The sequence below is a fragment of the Gobius niger genome (genome assembly GCF_951799975.1).
Source record: "Gobius niger genome assembly, chromosome: 3".
NCBI classification, from domain to species: Eukaryota; Metazoa; Chordata; class Actinopteri; order Gobiiformes; family Gobiidae; genus Gobius; species Gobius niger.
The window spans coordinates 5,112,050-5,133,394 of NC_136854.1; the positions used below are offsets into that span (position 1 = coordinate 5,112,050).

At 43.3% G+C, this 21,345-nt stretch overlaps 1 protein-coding gene across 1 annotated transcript; it reads left to right on the top strand.

The window, feature by feature from the left end:
• Positions 1-3,657: 3,657 nt before the first annotated feature.
• ncf4 (neutrophil cytosolic factor 4) lies at positions 3,658-20,843 on the top strand. Its single transcript, XM_079554106.1, has 10 exons — positions 3,658-3,783; positions 3,858-3,942; positions 6,670-6,829; positions 8,536-8,606; positions 11,842-11,969; positions 13,511-13,559; positions 17,081-17,179; positions 19,137-19,285; positions 19,967-20,032; positions 20,358-20,843. The coding sequence occupies exons 1-10, from the start codon at positions 3,752-3,754 to the stop codon at positions 20,587-20,589; spliced, it is 1,071 nt and encodes a 356-aa protein (XP_079410232.1). The 5' UTR covers positions 3,658-3,751; the 3' UTR covers positions 20,590-20,843.
• Positions 20,844-21,345: the final 502 nt, after the last annotated feature.

Here is a 21,345-nt window from a genome sequence, read left to right on the forward strand (position 1 = left end):
AAACCTTAGTTGAAATGTCTCCCTCTGCTGGTGAGGACTGTAACTATGGAAGCCCGTTTCTGCCATGTTAAAAAATAAAAGCCCAACGGGAAGTCGAAATTACGAGATTTAAAGTCGTAATTTTGTGTTTAAGACACAAAATTTCGAGTTTAAATCTCGAAATTACGACTTTTAAAACTCAGAATTTCGAGATTTCAACTCGGAATTTCGAGTTTTTCAGATCCGTGATCATAGACGTCGGTACGGCAGGGACAGCGGAACCACTGGTGCAGATGTAAACAAACAGTCATGGAGGATTAGCTTCATCGTGTTGTGAACCGGAGCTACAGCAACTCTGGGACTTTTACAAAGACACACAGAAATGTTTATTTTACCTCAACACCCAGGATTAAAAGCAGTGACAGTTGAAAATGGCTGTATCCACGATAGGAATGTGTTTAGGCCTTGATGATGCATGGGCATTCCCAAAGCTAATGCTACGATCGTAGCATTATGAACTTCGATGAACTTCGGATGATCATGATCATGTGAAAATGGGAAATATGCATGAATAAAGTCAATAAAACCACCGTCTACATAAAGCATCCCTTTAACAACGACCACACACTGAGCCGGGCTGGTTGATTTTGCAGTTTATTACTCACACTTCATGTACAATTGGCCGTAGCCGATTGCTTAGCACCCGGAGCTAACTAGCTTCTTAGCAGCTCTAGCATCCAGTTCCAATAATGGATCTTGTGGAATTAAGAGTTATACACTAAAAACGTCAAAAAAGCCGTAACCACATAATGCAGCCTTGAAGATTATCACACACTGGGTCGGGATTGACGCATTTGTGGTTAATTGCAGACTTTTTTTTTATCAACAATGAGGTGGATTGCATGCTAACCAGGCAAACAAGCCATTGTCCACCGGGATCGCCCTTTTATCAAGCGGGGAGACCATAGGGGGTATCCATAGGACATGGCAGAGGCAAAGAGGCACGAGTTTGCCCCAAAATAGCAGTTGTTTTTCAGGCATGATACGATTCCAAGATACGGCTCGGCTGGCCAGATCAAGCTCCACAGTTCAGACGTTTATATAATAGATCCATGGTTCAGACGCATCAGACAGGAAAGAGAACGGCAACAACATCCGGATTTTCAAAGTAAAATAGGGCTGACGAGATTTAAACTCGTAATTTCGAGATTTAAACTCGTAATTTCGAGATTTAAACTCGTATTATGAGTTTAAAAGTCGTAATTTCGAGATTTAAACTCGAAATTGTGTGTTTTAAACACAAAATTATGACTTTAAATCTCGTAATTTCGACTTCCTGTTGGGCTTTTATTTTTTAACATGGCGGAAACGGGCTTCCATACTGTAACAGAGCATGAACAGGCTTTTTAATCGAGACACTGACTCACAGTGAAGGCAGTTCTATATTGAGCTCTTTTCATGACTTGTTTAAATTGTGTAATGTGACCACTAGAATGGGTTACGTGATTTTGAAAATGACTCAAGTCCGTGTTCTTGATTTTAAAGTAACAGGGCAGTAGTGAGTCAGTAGCAAAGTAGACGTTTGGACAATGTTTACTTAACATGTGAACTTTTCTTTTACTCCACTACACTTGCAAGTTAAATCAACACTGTCTGCTCCACTACCTCGTTATAAAGACTCCCAAGTGAAAAGTAAATGGTTGACCGTGTGTTTTGTAACTTTAAAAAAACCTTTTGACCAACACTCCAGCACAGCAGGTGGCGCTGTTTAGATGCATCATGACTTCATAATGAAGAAGACGTATTTGTCAGTATGGTTGCATTTGAAGAACATGGTGGGTGCATTCGGTTTTGGACAACATACCCGCCAAATAGGAAGTTTGTGTCACTTTGCACTTTGAATGACATTTGAATGACATTCATCATCCATTAATCATCATCCATTAATCATCCATCTATTCAACTGCAGAAACCAAGGGTCAGTTCCAGTCGACTGAGGAACAGTTTCGCACATAGAGCCATCGGGAAGCTGAACTTCCTGTCTTCCCTCCCACCTCTCTTCCCCCTCACCCCGCTCCACAATCAAGGATGAGAGAAACATATTTTCAAACCATTCATCATCCATCCATCTGTTGAGGTTTACAAATCTATCATTTGTATTTTGGTCAATAATTCAACTTTTTAACAATGTTTTAGGAATACTAGGGGGAAAAAATACAATCTTGTTGATATATATGACGATAATTGTTTGTTTGATTGATCGATTGAATGAGCATACCTACTGTTCATGAATATTAGCCCCTAAAACACAGCACTGGGCTTTTATTTATATATTTATTTATTATTTATTCCACGTTTGCATGTCTACACAAAGTATGGATACATTAATTACATAATTACACCAAATAATCAAAATCATCATTTTAATTAGGAGAAAGGTACAATTATTCAAGACATTTTCACAATCACATATGTAAAAGTCTAATTGCCAAAGTAATATAGTAAAGTAATAAATATCCAGAATACAAATACAGCTTCCTGTGAGTTTACATGTTTCTTGAGTAGAGTGGACAATCCCAACATGGCTGTCGGAGGCAGTGTTAATTTCGTCGACTAAAATATTTAGTCTTAATTTTAGTCAAAGTGATATTTTTGCCGACTAAAATTGGACTAAAACTAAATTAAAAGTTTCTCATGAGACTAAAACTATGACTAAAATGTCCAGATATTTTAGTCGACTAAAATAAGACTAAATAAAAATGAAAGGGAGAGACTAAAATCATCCAAACTTCTATTGACCGGCTGAAAGAGCTTCATATCATTTAAATTCGCTGTCAAATGAACACGTCTGAGCTTTATTCATGTGGAGCAGCTCCATGAAGTCGAGGACCACGATTAAATATGATTATAATGAATATTATAAATGTAAGTCGACTAAATTAGTCTTAATTTTAGTCAACTATATTGACATGCAATTTTAGTCGACTAAAACTAGACAAAAATTGAAAAGTTTTTTTGTTACTAAATCTTGACTAAAATTAAATTACATTTTAGTCAAAAGACTAAGACTAAAACTAAAATAAAATAAAATATGTTGTCAAAATTAACACTGGTCGGAGGTGGACGTTCATTCCAATGGATTACTATATTATATTGAAGAGCTACTGGGTGTTTGGGTTCAGGTGCACATCGTAACTCAAAAAAAAAGAAAAAAACATGAGGACTGACTTCACATTTCAGCTGTTTGTGGAGAAATCTGGGTAAAATGTTTACTGTTGCGACAACAGGAACCTATTTGCACACAGGCACTGATAGCACAGAGCACTTCTGTCTTTCCTTTGCTACTGAAGCCCAACCTGCGTAGCTTTCAAGATCAGACCAGATTGAGAATTCACAGGGACCTTCGAAGGTCGAACCCCCGCCTTTCAGATCATGAGATGACCAGCTCTATCAACGGCACCACTGTCACTGAAATGCTCGTCTAAAATACACCAGATCGCACTAAATTACATCAGTTCACTTCAAAATTCCCTGGGCGATGAGTTGAGGAATCCACCGTCTACTCTATCTTAAGTGTTTAATTGGACACAACATACAACACATAATCTTTTTTGGTACAAGCCTGGTTAAAAGCTCCTGAAAGTGGAAGTAGCGCAGCACATCTCCTCTAAAGTTGATGTGTCGGTTGCGCAGCTGGCGGTTTGGGGAAGTGGACGGCACTTCCTCTGCCTGCAGTTCACTGTCACACGTCTTTCATTCCACACTCACAAACATGTCTCTGCCACGACAGCTCCGCCACGAAAGGTAAGTCCACTTTGGATTGATCCCTCTGCTTTATACATCACGCGTCATGTGTTTGTTTGAAATTGTGTTTCCAGCGACTTTGACCAGCTGCCTGACGATGTCCCTGTTGCGGCGACCATAGCCGACATTGAGGAGAAAAGAGGCTTCATTGACTACTATGTGAGTTTCTGAAGTGTGTCTGTAGTGTGGATGTATCAGTCTGCACATCCTAAATGCCAAACCTTTTGTTATTGATGCGATATGATTGCTTTGGAGGCAGGGTCATGTACAACACCAGTAGGGAACTGGGGCTGGTTGTCACATTTTTGTTGTTGAGTCCACTGCTCATCAACACAACATTCCACACTTACATCAAACGCAAGCTTAAACCCTTGGCTTGAAGTAGGCCTTGTTTATTGCATTAAATAGTTATTATAGGGCCTGGTAGGGTATTGACAAAAGAAAGCCTCAGCTGACCGTTTGTCCTAGCTCTCACATGACTTTAGCTAGAAATCTAAATTATTGTTCAATTCCAAGCTCTTTTTGTTAGTTTTTTCAGAATCTAATCACCTTCAACGCAAATACATCCGACTGTTGACAACCCCCTCCCCCCAAAATCCTCTCCTCATGTCACCTATTACAGCTGGAAAATCAGGAGGTTAACCCTTGTCTTCCATTGGGGCACTTTTTGAAATTTTTTGCTCTTAATGTTTTGTAGCAAAACGTCCATCCATCCATTTTCTTCCGCTTTATCCGGGGCCGGGTCGCGGGGGCAGCAGTCTCCCCAAACCGGACACCCTCCGGCCCCTGGCTGCGCCTAGAAATTCTGTCCATAAAGGTACAGAACAGAACCGGTGACAAAGGGCAGCCCTGAGGAGACCAACACACACCGGGAACAGGTCTGACTTACTGCCGGCAATGCGAACCAAGCTCCTGCTGCGGTCATGCAGGGAACGAACAGCCCTTAGCAGAGGGCCCCGGACCCCATACTCCCGCAGCACCCCCCACAGGGCACCACGAGGGACGCGGTCGAACGCTTTCTCCAGATCCACAACACATGTGGACTGGTTGGGTGAACTCCCAGAACCCTCGAGCACCCGATGAAGGGTATAGAGCTGGTCCACGACCAGGACGAAAACCGCATTGTTCCTCCTGGATCCAAGGTTCGACTATCGGCCGGATCCTCCTCTCCAGCACCCTAGAGTAGACCTTACCGGGGAGGCTAAGGAGGGTGATCCCTCTGTAATTGGAACACACCCTCCGACCCCCCTTCTTAAAGAGAGGGACCACCACCCCGGTCTGCCAATCCAGAGGCACTGTCCCCGACCGCCACGCGATGTTGCAGAGACGTGTCAGCCACGACAGTCCTACAACATCCAGAGACTTGAGGTAGACCAGGGCTCCGGGGGTAACAAAACGTATTTTGACCATTATCAAAATATATTTTCAAACATTTTTGATTGGTCACTGCTGCAGCCTGTACAAATTTACTGCTATAATCTTACGTTAGTGACTTCTTTGATGGCTGTAAAAATATTGTAGATGAACATTAGTCAAACTTTTTTCACATCAGTGTTTGGAATGACGCCGTTTAAAAGAACGGCGTTAGGTAGCAACGTTACTTTTTCAGTAACCGAATAATCTACATTACTCTCCCCGCTGTTACAAGGCAGTTATCGTTACTGGGTAAAGAAAGTGACACGTTACAATTCGACTGATGCCCTGATGCCGCGTACTTCTGTTCCTCCCCATTCTCTTTCAATACAGCGGTATTCCTACATTAATAAAACAGCGGCGCAAATACTGGTCAATACCATTCAGTTTGAACTGTAAAAATCAGTTGTAGAGGTGCTTTCTGCTGTAAACTACACGGCTTGGCCAAAACAGAAACATACATCAATACAAGATCTTAGTGGAAAAATATGTGCATGACCGTGCAATTAATCGAAATTCAACTACGGTTTTGATTGTTACACTAGATGATTACAAAAATGGCATCATCGAGAAAAAAACGATTGTTAAGGATGCCCTCCCGCAAACTGAGTCGCCAAAGAAACAGCTAACTCACGCAAACAGCCCGATAGCAGTACTTCAATCAGCACAATACATTCACTTCTGAGCTTTATTTAATGTGACAAATGAAGCTAAAGGCAACAATAATGAGCATGTCTGCTTATAAAAGCTTAGCTTGGTTTGTAAACAGTTTGGCTCTGTTGGAAACTGCGCCCGTTATTCAAAAAGAACGTCTATAAAGGAGCTCTTACGCTTTACAAAGTGCATTGAATTGGTTATAATAAACACACAACATACTCCCTCAGCTTTCTTTAGAGTGTAGCGTTCCTCAACCACAACCGGCGGCAAGTTTGTTGTTTACAGTGGAAGGGCCGATGCTGCCAAAAGCTATGCTTTGTTGTTTGAGAGGCGGGGACTAGCATCATCGTGTTTTTCCTCTTTAGCTTCGCCTCCAGCGCTGCCTTTTCTCCAGTAAATTCAAAATAATGTAAGTAAATCCACAATGAGAACGCGCTCGGTGAAAACTCTGCCATGTTGCTGGATTAATAAAGTGTGCTGCAGCCGAGGAAGATGAGAGGAAGATAGCCTTTGGTCCGACAATGTAATCTCTTCTTTGCCTTCTAGGCTTTAGGCAAAGTAGAGAATATGGGAGCGAACAGTAATTTAGGATAAGACCGAGACTATAACAGGGATAAATCTAGTCTTAACCTGGCTTCAACCAGGACATGACTGATAGGTCTACTCCACACTGCTAATCACTTGAATTGCTGGAGTTTATTGTCAATTTGTGTAGTTTTGGGAACCTTTTGAAATGATGTTTTTAAGTGAATTAAAAATCAAGACCCTTTAGATTTGTATCTCTCAAACGAACACGATACAAACATCCTCGTGCAGGTGTTTGTGATTGAGGTGAAGACCAAAGGAAGCAGCAAGTATCTGATCTACAGGAGGTACAGGGAGTTCCTCCAACTCCACCAGCTGCTGGAGACCAAGTACTCCGGAGAGGGTTCAGAAAGTCCTGTCCCAGCGACATGGAGCCTGCCCACCCTGCCAGGTGAGATCCACCCTGCCAGGTGAGACCCATCCTGACAGGTGAGACCCGCCCTGCCAGGTGAGACCCATCCTGACAGGTGAGACCCGCCCTGCCAGGTGAGACCCCCACCCTGACAGGTGAGACCCGCCCTAACAGGTGAGACCCCCACCCTGGCAGGTGAGACCCGCCCTGACAGGTGAGATTCGCTTTGACAGCCGAAACCCGCCCTGACAGGTGAGACCCGCCCTAACAGGTGAGACCCCCACCCTGGCAGGTGAGACCCGCCCTGACAGGTGAGATTCGCTTTGACAGCCGAAACCCGCCCTGACAGGTGAGACCCGCCCTGCCATGTGAGACCCACCCTGCCAGGTAAGACCCGCCCTGCCATGTGAGACCCACCCTGCCAGGTAAGACCCGCCCTGCCATGTGAGACCCACCCTGCCAGGTAAGACCCGCCCTGCCATGTGAGACCCACCCTGCCAGGTAAGACCCGCCCTGCCATGTGAGACCCACCCTGCCAGGTAAGACCCGCCCTGCCATGTGAGACCCACCCTGCCAGGTAAGACCCGCCCTGCCATGTGAGACCCACCCTGCCAGGTAAGACCCGCCCTGCCAGGTGAGACCCACCTTGCCAGGTGAGACCCGCCCTGCCAGGTAAGACCCGCCCTGCCAGGTGAGACCCACCCTGACAGGTGAGACCCGCCCTGCCAGGTGAGACCCTCTCTGACAGCTGAAACCCACCCTGCCAGGTAAGACCCGCCCTGCCAGGTGAGACCCACTTCAACTAGAGATGCCAAGATTAACCAGCTTTACGATTACCACAAAAATAAAAGGACACAATAGGTTAACAATAAGAATTTAAGAAGCCACGATTGCCACTGGAATTTCTTACGCTGCCGTAGAAAGGCAGAAGGACGTTCTGCTCCAGAATCAGGATGGGTTTTATTGCTAGTGAACAGATTCACAAACTAGGATTTTTTTTCAGTTCAATCGTGCAACATGAACATGAAACATAAAAACATATAACACAAAATGATAAACTTTAACATTATAAAGGGCATGCATAAAGAAGATTAAAATAAAATATGACAACAATTTGACACAGAACAACAGCGTGAGTGTATTTACAGATGTGCAGGTGCAGAATTACATCCACCCCCCCAAAAAACAAAACGGCTGAAGACATCAGTGTGTGACCTCTTCGAGTAACCAAACACCTTTCCATAGTCTGTTCATCAAAACATCTGACAAATGATTAAGCACAGCAGCATAAGTTTTGAGAACATCAACCCTAGCCTAGATTATGGCCTAATAATAATATATAATATAAAATATAATAAGTATAATAAGTATGATAAGTATAATTATAATGATTATAAAGTAGTAAAGTTTACATTGTTTTGAATTATACAATGTATTTTGTATATTTTTTATTGCAAAGGAGTCTTAAAGCCTTGTTTTTATTTTTAGAAACAGTGAATGTTTACAAGTTTAAGTATTAAAAAGCATTTTAAATACAAAAACTAAAATTTAAAAGTTGTTTCCTTTCATTAAGTTTGTATTTGTGAACAATTGTAAAATCGCAATATGTTTTCTCACAATAATTGTTAAAAAAAAGTTTAGAAAGTCGTGGACCACCAACATTGAGCCTATTTCAGAACAATATTATGCTGATATGATGGAAGACGGCTGGACAAAGGAGAGCTTAGACTTTTTTGTGTCTTTAGGTAAAATCTTTCTCGGAAACAAGAGGGAGATTGCTGAGAGCAGGATCCCTGAACTGACCCTCTACATGAAGGTAAATCTTTCTCCACAGTGGTTTGCACATACACACATGCAGTAAGCCAATCAATCCATCAATCCATCCATCGATCGATCAAAACACACGTACAAGATAAAATGAGTTCCAAGTCCAAGTCATTTGGTCAAAATATGTTGAATCTACTTGAAAATATGCAAATGTCCAAGAACTCCCTCAACATTTACACTTTTGAAAATGTAGGCGAATATCAAACGTTTACCAAATCATATGGATTTGAATTTTAAGTCTTATCAATATTGAATTTTCACAAATTGAAAAAAAAAATGCATTTTGAAGGCTCAGTTTGTATACCAAAGTTATTAAAATAGTATTAAAACATTAAACACTGTTATTAAAACAGTATTTTAAGATGGGGGGCCCAGGGGCTTCTTTACACAAAATGGCTGGTCGAGGGGTGGAGGATGCCACGCCCACCCTCTTGAACTTTGTCCTCAAACACGTGGAAAACACAAAGGCGCATGCACGGCTCCTATTCTTAGACTTTTCTTCAGCCTTTAATACCATCCAACTACACATCTTAATTGATAAGCTTGTCAAAGACTTTAATTTGAATTTTAATATGGTGGGTTGGATTTTTTATTTATTGAGTTTTTTTATTGAGTTTTTACACAAATACAAACAAAGGCAGCAGAGCTAAACGGCTCTGTTCAACAGGGTAAAACGAGACGGCAGTTGAAGGAAGGGGATGTGCATACATTGATGGGTGGGGAGACAAAGACAACAAGAGTGGACACGGGTTTGCTTTCATTGTATAGATATTGTTCTTTGTTTTTCCCTCGGACAGAGAGTGTGTGTGGGTGGTGGGTTGGATTTTACATTTTTTAACTGGTAACAGTAACAGGTAAATGGTTATGAATCTGATGTCTTGTATTCCTCCACTGGATCACCACAGGGTTGTGTTCTGTCCCCACTTCTGTATATTGTGTACACAAATGACTGTCGCAGCCGCCATGAGAATCGCCTCATACTTAAATTTGCAGTAACTCTGTCATAATTAGTCTTCTGCACGGTGATGAAAAGGAGCATGGTCCTGTTGTTGAGGACATGATACGGTGGTGTGATGACTCATTCTTGCAACTAAACATTGCTAAGACTTAAGATATGTCTATTGATTTTCGGAGGAAGGTCACATCACCTCAAGCCACTGCGATCAAGGGTCAAAAGGTGGAGCTTGTGGGAAAATACAAATATTTGGGGAGGCTGATTGACAACAGGCTCAACTTTAATGACAACACAGATAAGATGTGTAAGAAAGAGCAGCAGCACCTGTTCTACCTCCGGAAACTGGCTTACTTTCATGTGGACAGGACCATAATGAGACTGTTTTATAACTCTTGTGTCGAGTCAGTGCTAACATTTTCTATGATGTGTTGGTTTGGAAATCTCAACATCAAAGTGAAAATCTCACTCAGCAAAATTGTAAATTTGAGTGCTAAGATTCTGAGAGCTCCTCAGACTCCACTTTCGGACCTGTGTTCTGGACGTGTGACGCGGAAGGCTCTGAGTATTCTGGCTAATGATGCTCATCCTCTTCATGGTGAATTCTGCTACTTGCCTTCTGGTTCGAGGCTCAGGGCTCCATTGGTGGGGAAAAACAGATACAGATATTCCTTCATACCTGTAGCCATCTCCACTCTAAACTCTGAGTATAAAAGGAGTGTGAGGGATAGAGTTGTTGTATTCTCTTGTTCCGTTGTTGTACAAAAATTGCCATTGACTCTGTTTTTTGTAAGGATTGCACTTCGGCATCTTGTTGAACTGGTGGATGAATGCATCTTTATTTTACTTGTCTGTTTTTATGTATCTATTTTTTATGTATCTGGTGCTGCATAACTAATTGCCCCATTGGGGACATGAAATAAAGTGAAGTGAAAATGAAGTATTTTAAACATGAGCTGCTTGTCCATGCAGTCTGAAAGAGAAATATAATATACCTTTTATTCATGTTGCTTGTTTTTTTTTTCTGAGTCAGTGGCTCCCCTACAATGCCCCAGCCCCTGTACTGCTGTCTCTGGGCTCTGTGCGTAAAACAGCCTCTACATCTCTCAAGTCTCAAGTCCCGAATATTGAAACTTAATTCTGACTCGAGTCTCCCACCTCTGCTGTATTCTGAAAGTCACGGGGAGCCAGTGGAGAGCCACCAGGACAGGGTAATGTGGGCTGCAGCGTTCTGTGCCCCCTGCAGGGGGTGGAGAGAAGACTGGTCGAGGCCATAATGAAGGGAGTTACAGTAGTCAAATCTCAAAGTTATCACAATCAGAATCAGAATAGTTTTATTGCCATTGTTTGAGAACAGGTTCACAAACTAGAAATTTTTCTCAGTACACTCATGTAACATGAAACATATAACACATAATTTAGATTTAAATAAACTCTAAAAGCTTTAAAACTATAGGCTATGAGGGCATGCATACATAAGATAAAATATATAAAAATATGATAAAGACAACAACAACAATTTGAAGTCATGGTCTGTTTTTTCAAGTTCTCAGTGTGGGGCAGGGTACACTGTTGGCAGAATACTGTTCTATTCCACAATTCTCTCCATCACTGAGCATGCTCGCTCCAACTTCCTCTTTCTGTTCTCATTTCAACAGTTTCTGTGTTGCTGACATTATTCTTGAATGGCCTCTAGCCCCCGCCCTCTTAAAGGAACAGGCCACCGTTTTTCCATACTGAGATATGTTCTTACCTGAGCTTAGACGAGTTGATACGTCTGGTCTTTGTGCCCTTGGAAGAGCATGGTCGCTTCTAACTTCACCCTCGTTTGGAGCCATAGGAATACATTGGGAGAGGCCAAGCACTAGCAACATCTTTGGTCGTTTTGCATGACTGAGGGCACACACAAAAACCAGACAGGTACACATCAACTCGTCTAAGCTCAGGTAAGAACATATATCAGTATGGAAACCAGTGGCCTGTTCCTTTAAGGTTGTTGTAAAACTGGGAAAAACATAAACTAACGTGGTATTAACTAAAAACTGGGAAAAACATAAACTAACGTGGTATTAACTAAAGCAGCTATGCTTTAGTCTGACAAAACAACAAAAAACAAACCAATATTGTTATTCAACATAAAATACGGACCTGTATAAGGCAACAACACCACAAAATTGGACAGCCCAACACATGACCTAACAAAACAATACTAAACAATACTCATGGAGATGTTTTGTTTTCTGATACTGACATCTCGTTATTGTGTTCACAGAAGTTACTGGCTCTTCCGACTTGGCTGCTGCAGGACGAGGACCTGCGTATCTTCTTCTACCAGAGCGATGTGGACTGTACGCAGCAGCCACGGAACCTTCGACGCCTGCGACCCCCCACGCGCAAAGTGTAAGCCCTTTGCCTGCAGATGACAGACTTTTTATAGCATTCATCCATATTTAGGATAAGCTGTGGTGTGTAAATAAAACTCATTTGAACTTGGTCCCACAAAGCTACAGCCTGAGAGCAAGCGGCACGACCTGAGTCAAACCGCGAAAGTCGGAGACAGTTGAGTAAAATCTCTCAGCTGTTGCCTAAGCTCGTTTCTAACTCTCACAGACGCTCCCACACATTCCCATTGTTCACTTGAGCACATTAGAAGTAGGGTTGCAAAGGGACAAGAAATATACATTTTCGGATATTTTCCAGAAACTTTTGAAGGGAACTTTTTAATTTTATTTTGGGGATTAAACATTTTCAAAATGCTTATATTAACATTATATGTTTACATTTTTCATTGAATAAACAATTAGTGAACTATTAATCATGTCTTCAAACCACAAAACATGCCTCCCCCCTTCTTTAAAACTCTTTAAAGGAGCAGGACACAATTTTTACGCACTGAGATATGTTCTTACCTGAGCTTAGACGAGTTCATTTGTACCTGTCTGGTCGTCACGCGTGCCCTCAGTCACGTAAACACAGCACAGACGGTGTTAGCATTTAGAGTCTCCTCCTCTCCACTACAGCTCCAAACGAGGGGAAGATAGAAGCTACCAAGCTCTTCCACGTTTTCCCTATTTAAATATGGTTTTGTGAAGTGTAGGGGAAGGGGAACTACTATATTGTAAGGCGTAATAATACCAGGAGTAGTTTGACATACGCACACTTAAGTGAATATATTAATGCGGAGATGTCGAACTACTCCTGCTATTATTACGCCTTACAATATAGTCCCCCTTTTTTATATTTATATTTAATTATGCTTTGTAGTGTAACACTTGACGTAACCATATTTAAATAGGGAAAACGTGGAAGAGCTTGGTAGCTTCTATCTTCACCTCGTTTGGAGCTATAGTGGAGAGGAGGAGACTCTAAATGCTAACGCCGTCTGTGCTGTGTTTACGTGACTGAGGGCACGCGTGAAGACCAGACAGGTACAAATGAACTCGTCTAAGCTCAGGTAAGAACATATCTCAGTATGTAAAAATGGTGGCCTATTCCCTTAAAGCTAGCTATTTCAGTGTTTCAGTGTTCAGTGAGGGTTCTGCGCAGTATCTTTGCTGTTCCTAGAACTGCACTTTTCTGGACCGAGATGTCTGATGTATTTCCTGGGATCTGCTGGAGCCACTCTTCTCTGAGCCCCTGGTATTTACCTGGTATATACAAACAACAATGTAGATCTAGAGTCCAAATGAAGTTTACTCTTTAAAATAATCTGCTATTTTAAAGGCCTTGAATGTGGTAAAGCGTTTTATCAGATTCAAGGCCTCACGTGCACAAGATACAGTACCAGAACTTTTTGAGCCACAAAGCACTGTTTGCATTTACGGTGTCGGGTTTGTCTCCGGGTGCTGAAGGCTCAGTGACACTGAAGGACAGCTCAAACGCACAGGACAAAAATGTTTTTAGATGTAACGTACTTTCACTGTGTCCTGTTGTCTTTGTAGGAAAACAGTCAGAGAGAAGATGGACTTGTTATCTTCCCCGCGCGCTGAGGTGGGTAACGCATGTTCTTATTGAGTTCTGTCAATAGCCAAACATGGATTTCTTAAAAGTTCTAGGCTGCAACAGGAAAGTGGAAATAAGCCTTTTTCCATTGACCCGGCAGTGCGTCATCGTCTGCCATGACCAGGAACTTCCGAATGTGTCAGTGCAGAGAAAGGACTGAGGAAAGGAGCCGTAATGCTTCCTGTAACTGCTCTTTTAGAAGAGGAACCCCGGGATGTTTCTCATTTGCCCATAAGGAACTGAGAACAATCCCACAAACCACTGCGCTGCCTCCTGAAGGTTTCAGAACTCCGCAAGTGTGGAAATGAGTTTGAAATACTGTATATTCGGCGGCACGGTAGCATAGCGGTTAAAAACTAAAACTAAAATTAAAAACTAAAAACATATACAATAGGCCAGGATGAATGAGAGTGTGTCTGTCCCTACCAAATAAACTAACTAAACTAAATGATTGCTGTGTGACAGCAGCGTAGAAAATGTGTAGACTTATGGCAGCTTTACACACGTTTGATTATATGTTCAAGAACAAAACCAGAGCTTGTTACAGTATTTCTGTGGCAGAAGGCTGTGTGCAGTGGAGGCGAGTTTTGTGTCGTATGGCAGTGGTTCGTGTTAGAAACTTTTATAACTGAGTTTATTTAACACAACATTTTGACATATGTGCAGTTTTCTCATATCATATTTTCCTCGTTGGGCAGCTCATTAAATTTGCTTCCGCGTAGGAGGATACAGAGCGTGTTTTGTAGTCCATTGTGTGGGTGATGTACGTCGTTTTTATGGGTCAGCTGGAGGCGACGTAACTTCCCCGTTAGTCCCACCACCAGTTAGGAAGGTCGGTTACGATGCTTCCTGATGTTTTTTCTCCATGAGTGCCGTGTAAAACAAACTGCTGGTGTTTGGCTAACAGGGACCTGCAGCTTTCAAAACCGACTTTTTCTTCATTCGAAATGCTTGAATAGGCCGAGCTTTCTGTTGCTCTGATTGGTCAGAAACGATCCCATGGTGCAGGCAATGGTACACATGCTGAAGTGCTCTCACTGAAGCGAACAGTCCATCAGATAGAATCAGTGACAAACTGTGTAAAAGTGCCCACCAAACTTTGTGTTTCAAATCCTAGTGGCTCTATTGGTTAAAGCTTAATGGCTGACTTCTAGACGTTCTGAGCTTTGAAACCCTGCATTTCAGTTATGATCTTAAAGGATCTGTGTCATGCTATTTTAGCCATTCCAAAGTTAAGTATAGGCATGTATATGATAGATTGTACCTCTACCACTATGCAGCACTCATTTTTGTGATAAATATAAGTGTTTTCTGGAGGTATTTTTCAAACCCGGAAGACACAACGCTTCGATTCAGTTAACTCCGCCCCCTCTCTCCGCTCATACAACTTTACCGTAATATAAATAAACAGCAATAAGTGAAGATACTTCACAATGCAGTTATAAGGAGTTGACATCTGCAACACAGCTTCATAAATGGCTAACACACATGCTAACACACAAGCTAATACACAAGCTAATACACAAGCTAATGCACAAGCTAATGCACAAGCTAACACGTGTTTGGATATTTCAGTTTAGTTTCTTATAGTAAGATAGAAGGTTTAGTTTACCTGCTTGACTAGTTTCGATCACTTCCTGTGATCTTCCTCAGAAGCGACACCTGGTGGTGAGGAAGATCACAGGAAGTGATCGAAACTAGTCAAGCAGGTAAACTAAACCTTCTATCTTACTATAAGAAACTAAACTGAAAGAGTCTTAACCTAAGAAGACAGTATGAACTTTCTACAAAGACGTGTTTGGATAATGATTCTGATGAAGGTTCACCAAACATCCATCAGAGACAGTCACAGAAAAACACTATTTTGGTGATAGTCGCTGAAAAAAACTTCTGACGAGTGGCCACATCTTTAGGAAGGTTGAATAGACTCAGTCCTCGTAGCCAAACGCGCTTCTTTTTCTCCGTGACATTATCGTTAGGTAAGAATAAAGAACAGGTGTGTCCAGAATAGGTTATATCGAGCTCCATCTTCAGCTGCAGCGACAAACATGACGTCTGTTCAGACGCTCAGGGGTGCGTTTGTTTACAGTCTATGGTTTTGGCCCCAGCTGACCTGGAAGCACCTTGGGCACATCCTTTTTTTTTCTCTCTCTCTTTGTTTCTTTCTTACGACAGAAATAATTAAAACGCTTTTTTAGAAATTAAAATTAGGTTGTAAGGCATTACATTACAGACACCGAGCACTTCCGTTCTGCTCCGAGCTGCTCCCACATGAACAAAGCTCAGAGCTATGAATTTAAATGATATGAGGTTCCTACAAACCGTCAGGGGAAGTTTCGATGATTTTAGTCTCTAATTTTCATTTTGTGTACGCGGACCATGTCGTCGAGGCACCTGCCTCTGACTGCCACCCAGTCCTCTACGCACCCAACCCCTACGGATCCCTCTGTGGGTGATGGGTCCACAGGAGGGCGGGCCCACACCGTCCCTTCGGGCTGTGCCCGACCGGGCCCCGTGGGCAGAGGCCCGGCCACCAGACGCTCGCGTTCGGGCCCCAACCCCAGGTCTGGCTCCAGGGTGGGGCCCCAGCTGCGCCATGCCGGGCGACGTCACGGTCTGGGAGCCTCAGGATCTCATCTCTGCTGTTTGCAGATGATGTTGTTCTGATGGCTTCAACAAACCAGGACCTTCAGCTGCTCTGGGGCGGTTTGCAGCCGAGTGTGTAGCGGCCGGGATGAGGATCAGCACCTCCAAATCTGAGGCCATGGTTCTCCACCGGAAAAAGGTGGCTTCCCCTCTTCAGGTCGGTGGGGAGTCCTTACCTCAAGTGGAGGAGTTCAAGTATCTCGGGGTCTTGTTCACGAGTGAGGGACGGATGGAGCGTGAGATCGACAGACGGATCGGTGCGGCGTCAGCAGTGATGCGGTCGCTGTATCGGTCTGTCGTGGTGAAGAGAGAGCTGAGTCGGGGCGAAGCTCTCGATTTACCGATCGATCTACGTTCCCACCCTCACCTATGGTCATGAGATTTGGGTCATGACCGAAAGGACAAGATCGCAGGGTGGCTGTCGAAAGGAGCCAGCTGAGGTGGCTAGGGCATCTGTTTTGGATGCCTCCTGGTCGCCTCCCGCGGGAGGTGTTCCAGGCATGTCCTAGTGGGAAGAGGCCTCGTGGAAGGCCCAGGGCACGCTGGTGGGACTATGTCTCCGAGCTGGCCTGGTGTCGCCTCGGGGTCCCCCCAGAACAGCTGGAGGAGGTGTGAGTGGCAAGAAAATGGATGAATGGATGGATGGATGGATGGATGGAATTTTCATTTTTATTTAGTATGATTTTAGTCAACAAAAACATCTGGACATTTTTGGTCGTAGTTTTAGTCATAAACAACTTTTAATTTAGTTTTAGTCCAATTTTATCAACACTGGTGCATACTAAATTGTCCAAACGTTTGGTCTCAATCACTGATGACTAAAAGTTTGGACACCCCTGGCTTAGAGGCTTGTCATGTTTCAGGTGCTGTTCGATTTCCGCGGCAGTGGAAAGACGGAGCTGAACCTGAAGAAGGGGCAGCTGGTTTTCCTGCTGCGGAGGGTCAATGCAGACTGGCTGGAGGTGAGCAACAGGGTACTGACGTTAACAAGAGCCCACTGTCAGATTTCGGTTTAGGCTGGAGCCCTTTCACTCTCACTACAACTTACTGACTTTATATGGATACTCTCAAACCCTTGGTGCAAATGGGTGGTAGAGTTCAGTGTCTTTGAGGGGCTGCAGCACAAAAGTAGAGGGTGAGAGTTCAGCTTTCTGACAGTCAGCCTTCAGTCGCCTCCCTAAAGGCAGTTCACTGAGGAGACTGTGATGGGATCTCTATACCATGTTGTTCTTGTCTTACTAGGCTCATGACTAGTGTTTAGTTACGCTAAGTTGCCTCGATATAACTTACTCGGTACGTTACCTACTGTATAATGAAAGTAATTCATTAGAGTACTTACCAATAACTAACATTTTCATGTAGAATTTATTTGCTGATATAGTTTTCTAACACAAAGCTCCCTTTTACAGTGTTTAGAAGTCCAAACTCTGCAGCTTGCTTTAGAGTAGGGTGAATTTGGGTAAAGTGGGACACTTGCTTTAAAGTGTCTAATAATATTTCATTTTTATGGATTCCTGTTGCTGTTCAAGCTACATTCCTAAAGACTAAAAGACAGGTAGAGAAGGATCCGCAGTGGAAGGCAGCATATACCGGCCAAGTGCTGCTGTGAAGCTCACAGTGAAGATGAAGATGGCACCCGCGCGTGTCAGTGACCTTTTTTGCGAGGCAAAAGCGGTTACAGTGAGTGCAGTGAAAGGACATGTTCAAGATATTAAACGATCCAACCAAGGAAAAAGGACAACTATTTATTACTAAAGCAAAAAGACAGGTCTTAAGCAAAATCAGAGAAACCTTATGATCTCTTCCTTAAATGCAACAGCACAGCCTTGTGGACCAGTCATGCTCTTGCACTGCCTGGTAAGCACCCATTACTTTTCTACTATCGCTAATAAACATTTCTCTGGTGAGCTAAGTAAGGTTAAAACAACGAGGAGCCGTGCATTAGACGGTTATGATGCACACCGCAGAGACAAGAACACCACGACGCGCAGCTTCTACCATGGTCCCACAAACGTAACATTTCAACAAATGTTTTTTTCATTCACTAAACTCACTAAATAGGCCAAATTGCTGGGACTATTTTCTTTGGGCTATGAGCCGGTCTTACACTGTCTGAAGGCCCGTCTCAGAGCGAGCCATTCCCCGCTGCTCCGAGGATCTCCGTCAGGCTTAGCGAAACAACATCAGCACACACTGCATCCCCAGAATCACAACACAAGGACTAGCCCAGCACTTTTCCGTGAGACTGTATGCTTGTACAGCGGTCACCACTACAGTTAAAGTTACAGCTCCGGTGCCAGTTTGTGTAATGTTATGTGACTAGCTAGATTCCTTACCTTAGAACAGACGTATGCTTGTTTATTGGGAGACATTTAGCTGGGCGTAGGCCATCCACATTGTTCCATTGTAGGCAGTGCTCCAGTTGTGTTTTCGCTTTGGGAAGGACTGGGCCCTAGTGTCCAATTTACATCTTCCATTGGCAGATGCTTCACCATTTTGCTTCTTCTTCTTTGTTTGGTAGGGTTTTTGGTAGTTAGCAATAAAAAAAGTGTGCATCTGCTCAGTGCTCATTGCTGCTATGTCCCATTGTTTTGCATTGGAGGTCTGTGGCATGACGGACCTAGCTTAATAGTAACGGTTGCTAGGATGTCTGATTGGACAATTACCGTTTGGGGGCGGGGTTTTGCAAAAGGTCAATTGGAGGTACAATATTCCTTGCTCCCCTTGTCGCAATATACTACGACACCTGCAGTGGCGTTTATGGCCTCTAGGGGCATGAGTTCTGCTTTAAAGTGAGTTATTATTTCCTTGGTCTCTTGACTCCAGCCTAAACAAAGAACATTGATTTGCAACCACAACAGTGTCTCATCACCGCGAGAAGGTCTTTGGTGCCGCTGACCGTCTTTTGTTTCTGGGCAGGGCACAGTTAAGGACCACACCGGCATCTTCCCACAATCCTTTGTGAAGATCATTAAGCCCCTCCCACCGTCAGACAGCGACAACGAGGGAGGCCCCTGCTACAGCTGCCTGCGCTGCTGCCTCATCCAGCCTCATGCAGCTGACACCAGGTGAGGACCAGGGTAAGGCCTGCTGAGGTGAATGTAAATCCTGCTGAGGTGAGGGTAAGGTCCTCTGAGGTGAAGGTAAGGCCCTCTGAGGTGAGGGTAAGGTCCTCTGAGGTGAAGGTAAGGCCCTCTGAGGTGAAGGTAAGGCCCTCTGAGGTGAAGGTAAGGCCCTCTGAGGTGAAGGTAAGGCCCTCTGAGGTGAGGGTAAGGTCCTCTGAGGTGAAGGTAAGGCCCTCGGAGGTGAGGGTAAGGTCCTCTGAGGTGAAGGTAAGGCCCTCTGAGGTGAGGGTAAGGCCCTCTGAGGTGAAGGTAAGGCCCTCTGAGGTTTCTTCTCAGATTGAAATCCCTGCGCTCTGATCGTTTTTTCCTCTATCAGAATCTGGGTTTTTCGGGGATTAATGTGTGTCTTCATAGAGCAGGAGAGGTATAGAAGGTAAAATCATATTTCTCAAAACAATCTGGGAGATCAGATCTGGCCCTCAAGACTGACATTGCGCAACTATGAGCTAAGACAATGCCTTGTTTACTAAATGTAACACATTGTCCTGATCATTAACCATTCCTGTTGGGTCCAGGTTCACTCAAACCACACAAATGAAACAAAAACCAACTCCATGTTTAAAAGTTCCAAAATGTCAGTTCAGCCAATTCCGGGCAGGACTAAAAGCTTGTCTTTCTCCACAGAGATGTGTGTGTGCAGGAAGACTTGGGTCATGAGCCGACATACAAGGACCTGCTGTCCCGCATGAGGTGAGCTCTGCATCACAAACACACTCGAAAGTCAACATTTGAAGATCACAATAGGGTGCGTTTTCGCTCTTGAATTGGATGTTGTCACTGTTTTGGAAGGAAATCATACAACAGCAAACGCACAAATGTTTAAGTGAGTGTTGGACCCACAAACCTGTTGGCTTCTTCTGACGAACACTACGCACATGTTTTGGAATAGTGTCCCCACTGTTGATGAAATTGGTTGACATTAGTTCATTTATGCTGATGCTAAGAGACAACACATTGTTCATGTGTGTGTGACGCCTCGGTGAGCTCTCTGGACTAATAATGTGTTTTTGTTCAGGATGGTGTTTCAGAAGGAGGACATTGCGCTCAACTACAGAGACCTGGATGGGGTTCTTATCCGTCTCCTCGACGATGAGGATGTCCTGTTGATGATCCAACAGAGCAGACTCCGCCCCAGCACCCAGGACCGCCCTGAAAACCAGTTCTCATGGGAACTACACGTCACCCTGACCTCTGACCTGTCAGTGTACGCCCCCAACTGGCCAGAAGGAGAACATGCAAGCACATAATATTTGGGATCACAGCGACTTCTGAACCTGTGTGTCAGCAGTGATACTTTAGCTTCAGTGCCTGGTAGAAGCACTATCACCAAGGATTGTGTTGGTTTGTTAGGTTGAATCAAATCTATTTAACGGGTAGCCTACCGTTAAACCATACCAGAATGGCATCGGAAGAAAGTTTAAGTACTACTACTAAAAATAACAGTACCAGAAGCAGGTATTGAAAAAATAAATGAAAAAATATATATATATCTTTAGGTCTTTTGATGTTGGTTCAGGGACAGCATTAAAGAAGTGACTTGGTTGTTTCAGCTCAAATAAATGTTACTAATTAAAAAAGTCTTGGAAAAAATAAACATTTAATGATTGGCATTATTGTTCTGTTTTCTGGTTCTTGATGATGACAAGTAGCAATCACGTATCTGTTTCGGAAAGAAAATATTGTTAAGGTAAACCAAGTACCAGCATTAGAAATAAAATAATGGTGCACAGCCTTACCCTCAGGTGATGGTTTATGAGCTTTTAACCACGCTGCATGCCGAGAGTTATGTTTTGATTCACTCACGCAACTTAAATTCATCCAGCTCTGCACTGATTTATCATGCTATTAGCTAAAAACAACAAGAACGTGTCTTTCCATATGCAGAGCGTTGAAAAAGTATCCCTTTAACAACGCTATGGACCACAAACATAAATATATTTGTTTAAATTATATGTGAGAGACACACACTAAGGGACACACAATTGTGAAGTGAAATGAAACTT

Bases quoted from the DNA above. Each gene is read 5' to 3' on its own strand.
- ncf4 (XM_079554106.1), top strand. From the start codon at position 3,752: ATGTCTCTGCCACGACAGCTCCGCCACGAAAG. The intron at 3,943-6,669 runs GTGAGTTTCTGA...ATCCTCGTGCAG, and splicing joins GAGGCTTCATTGACTACTAT to GTGTTTGTGATTGAGGTGAA. The intron at 13,560-17,080 runs GTGGGTAACGCA...GTCATGTTTCAG, and splicing joins TATCTTCCCCGCGCGCTGAG to GTGCTGTTCGATTTCCGCGG.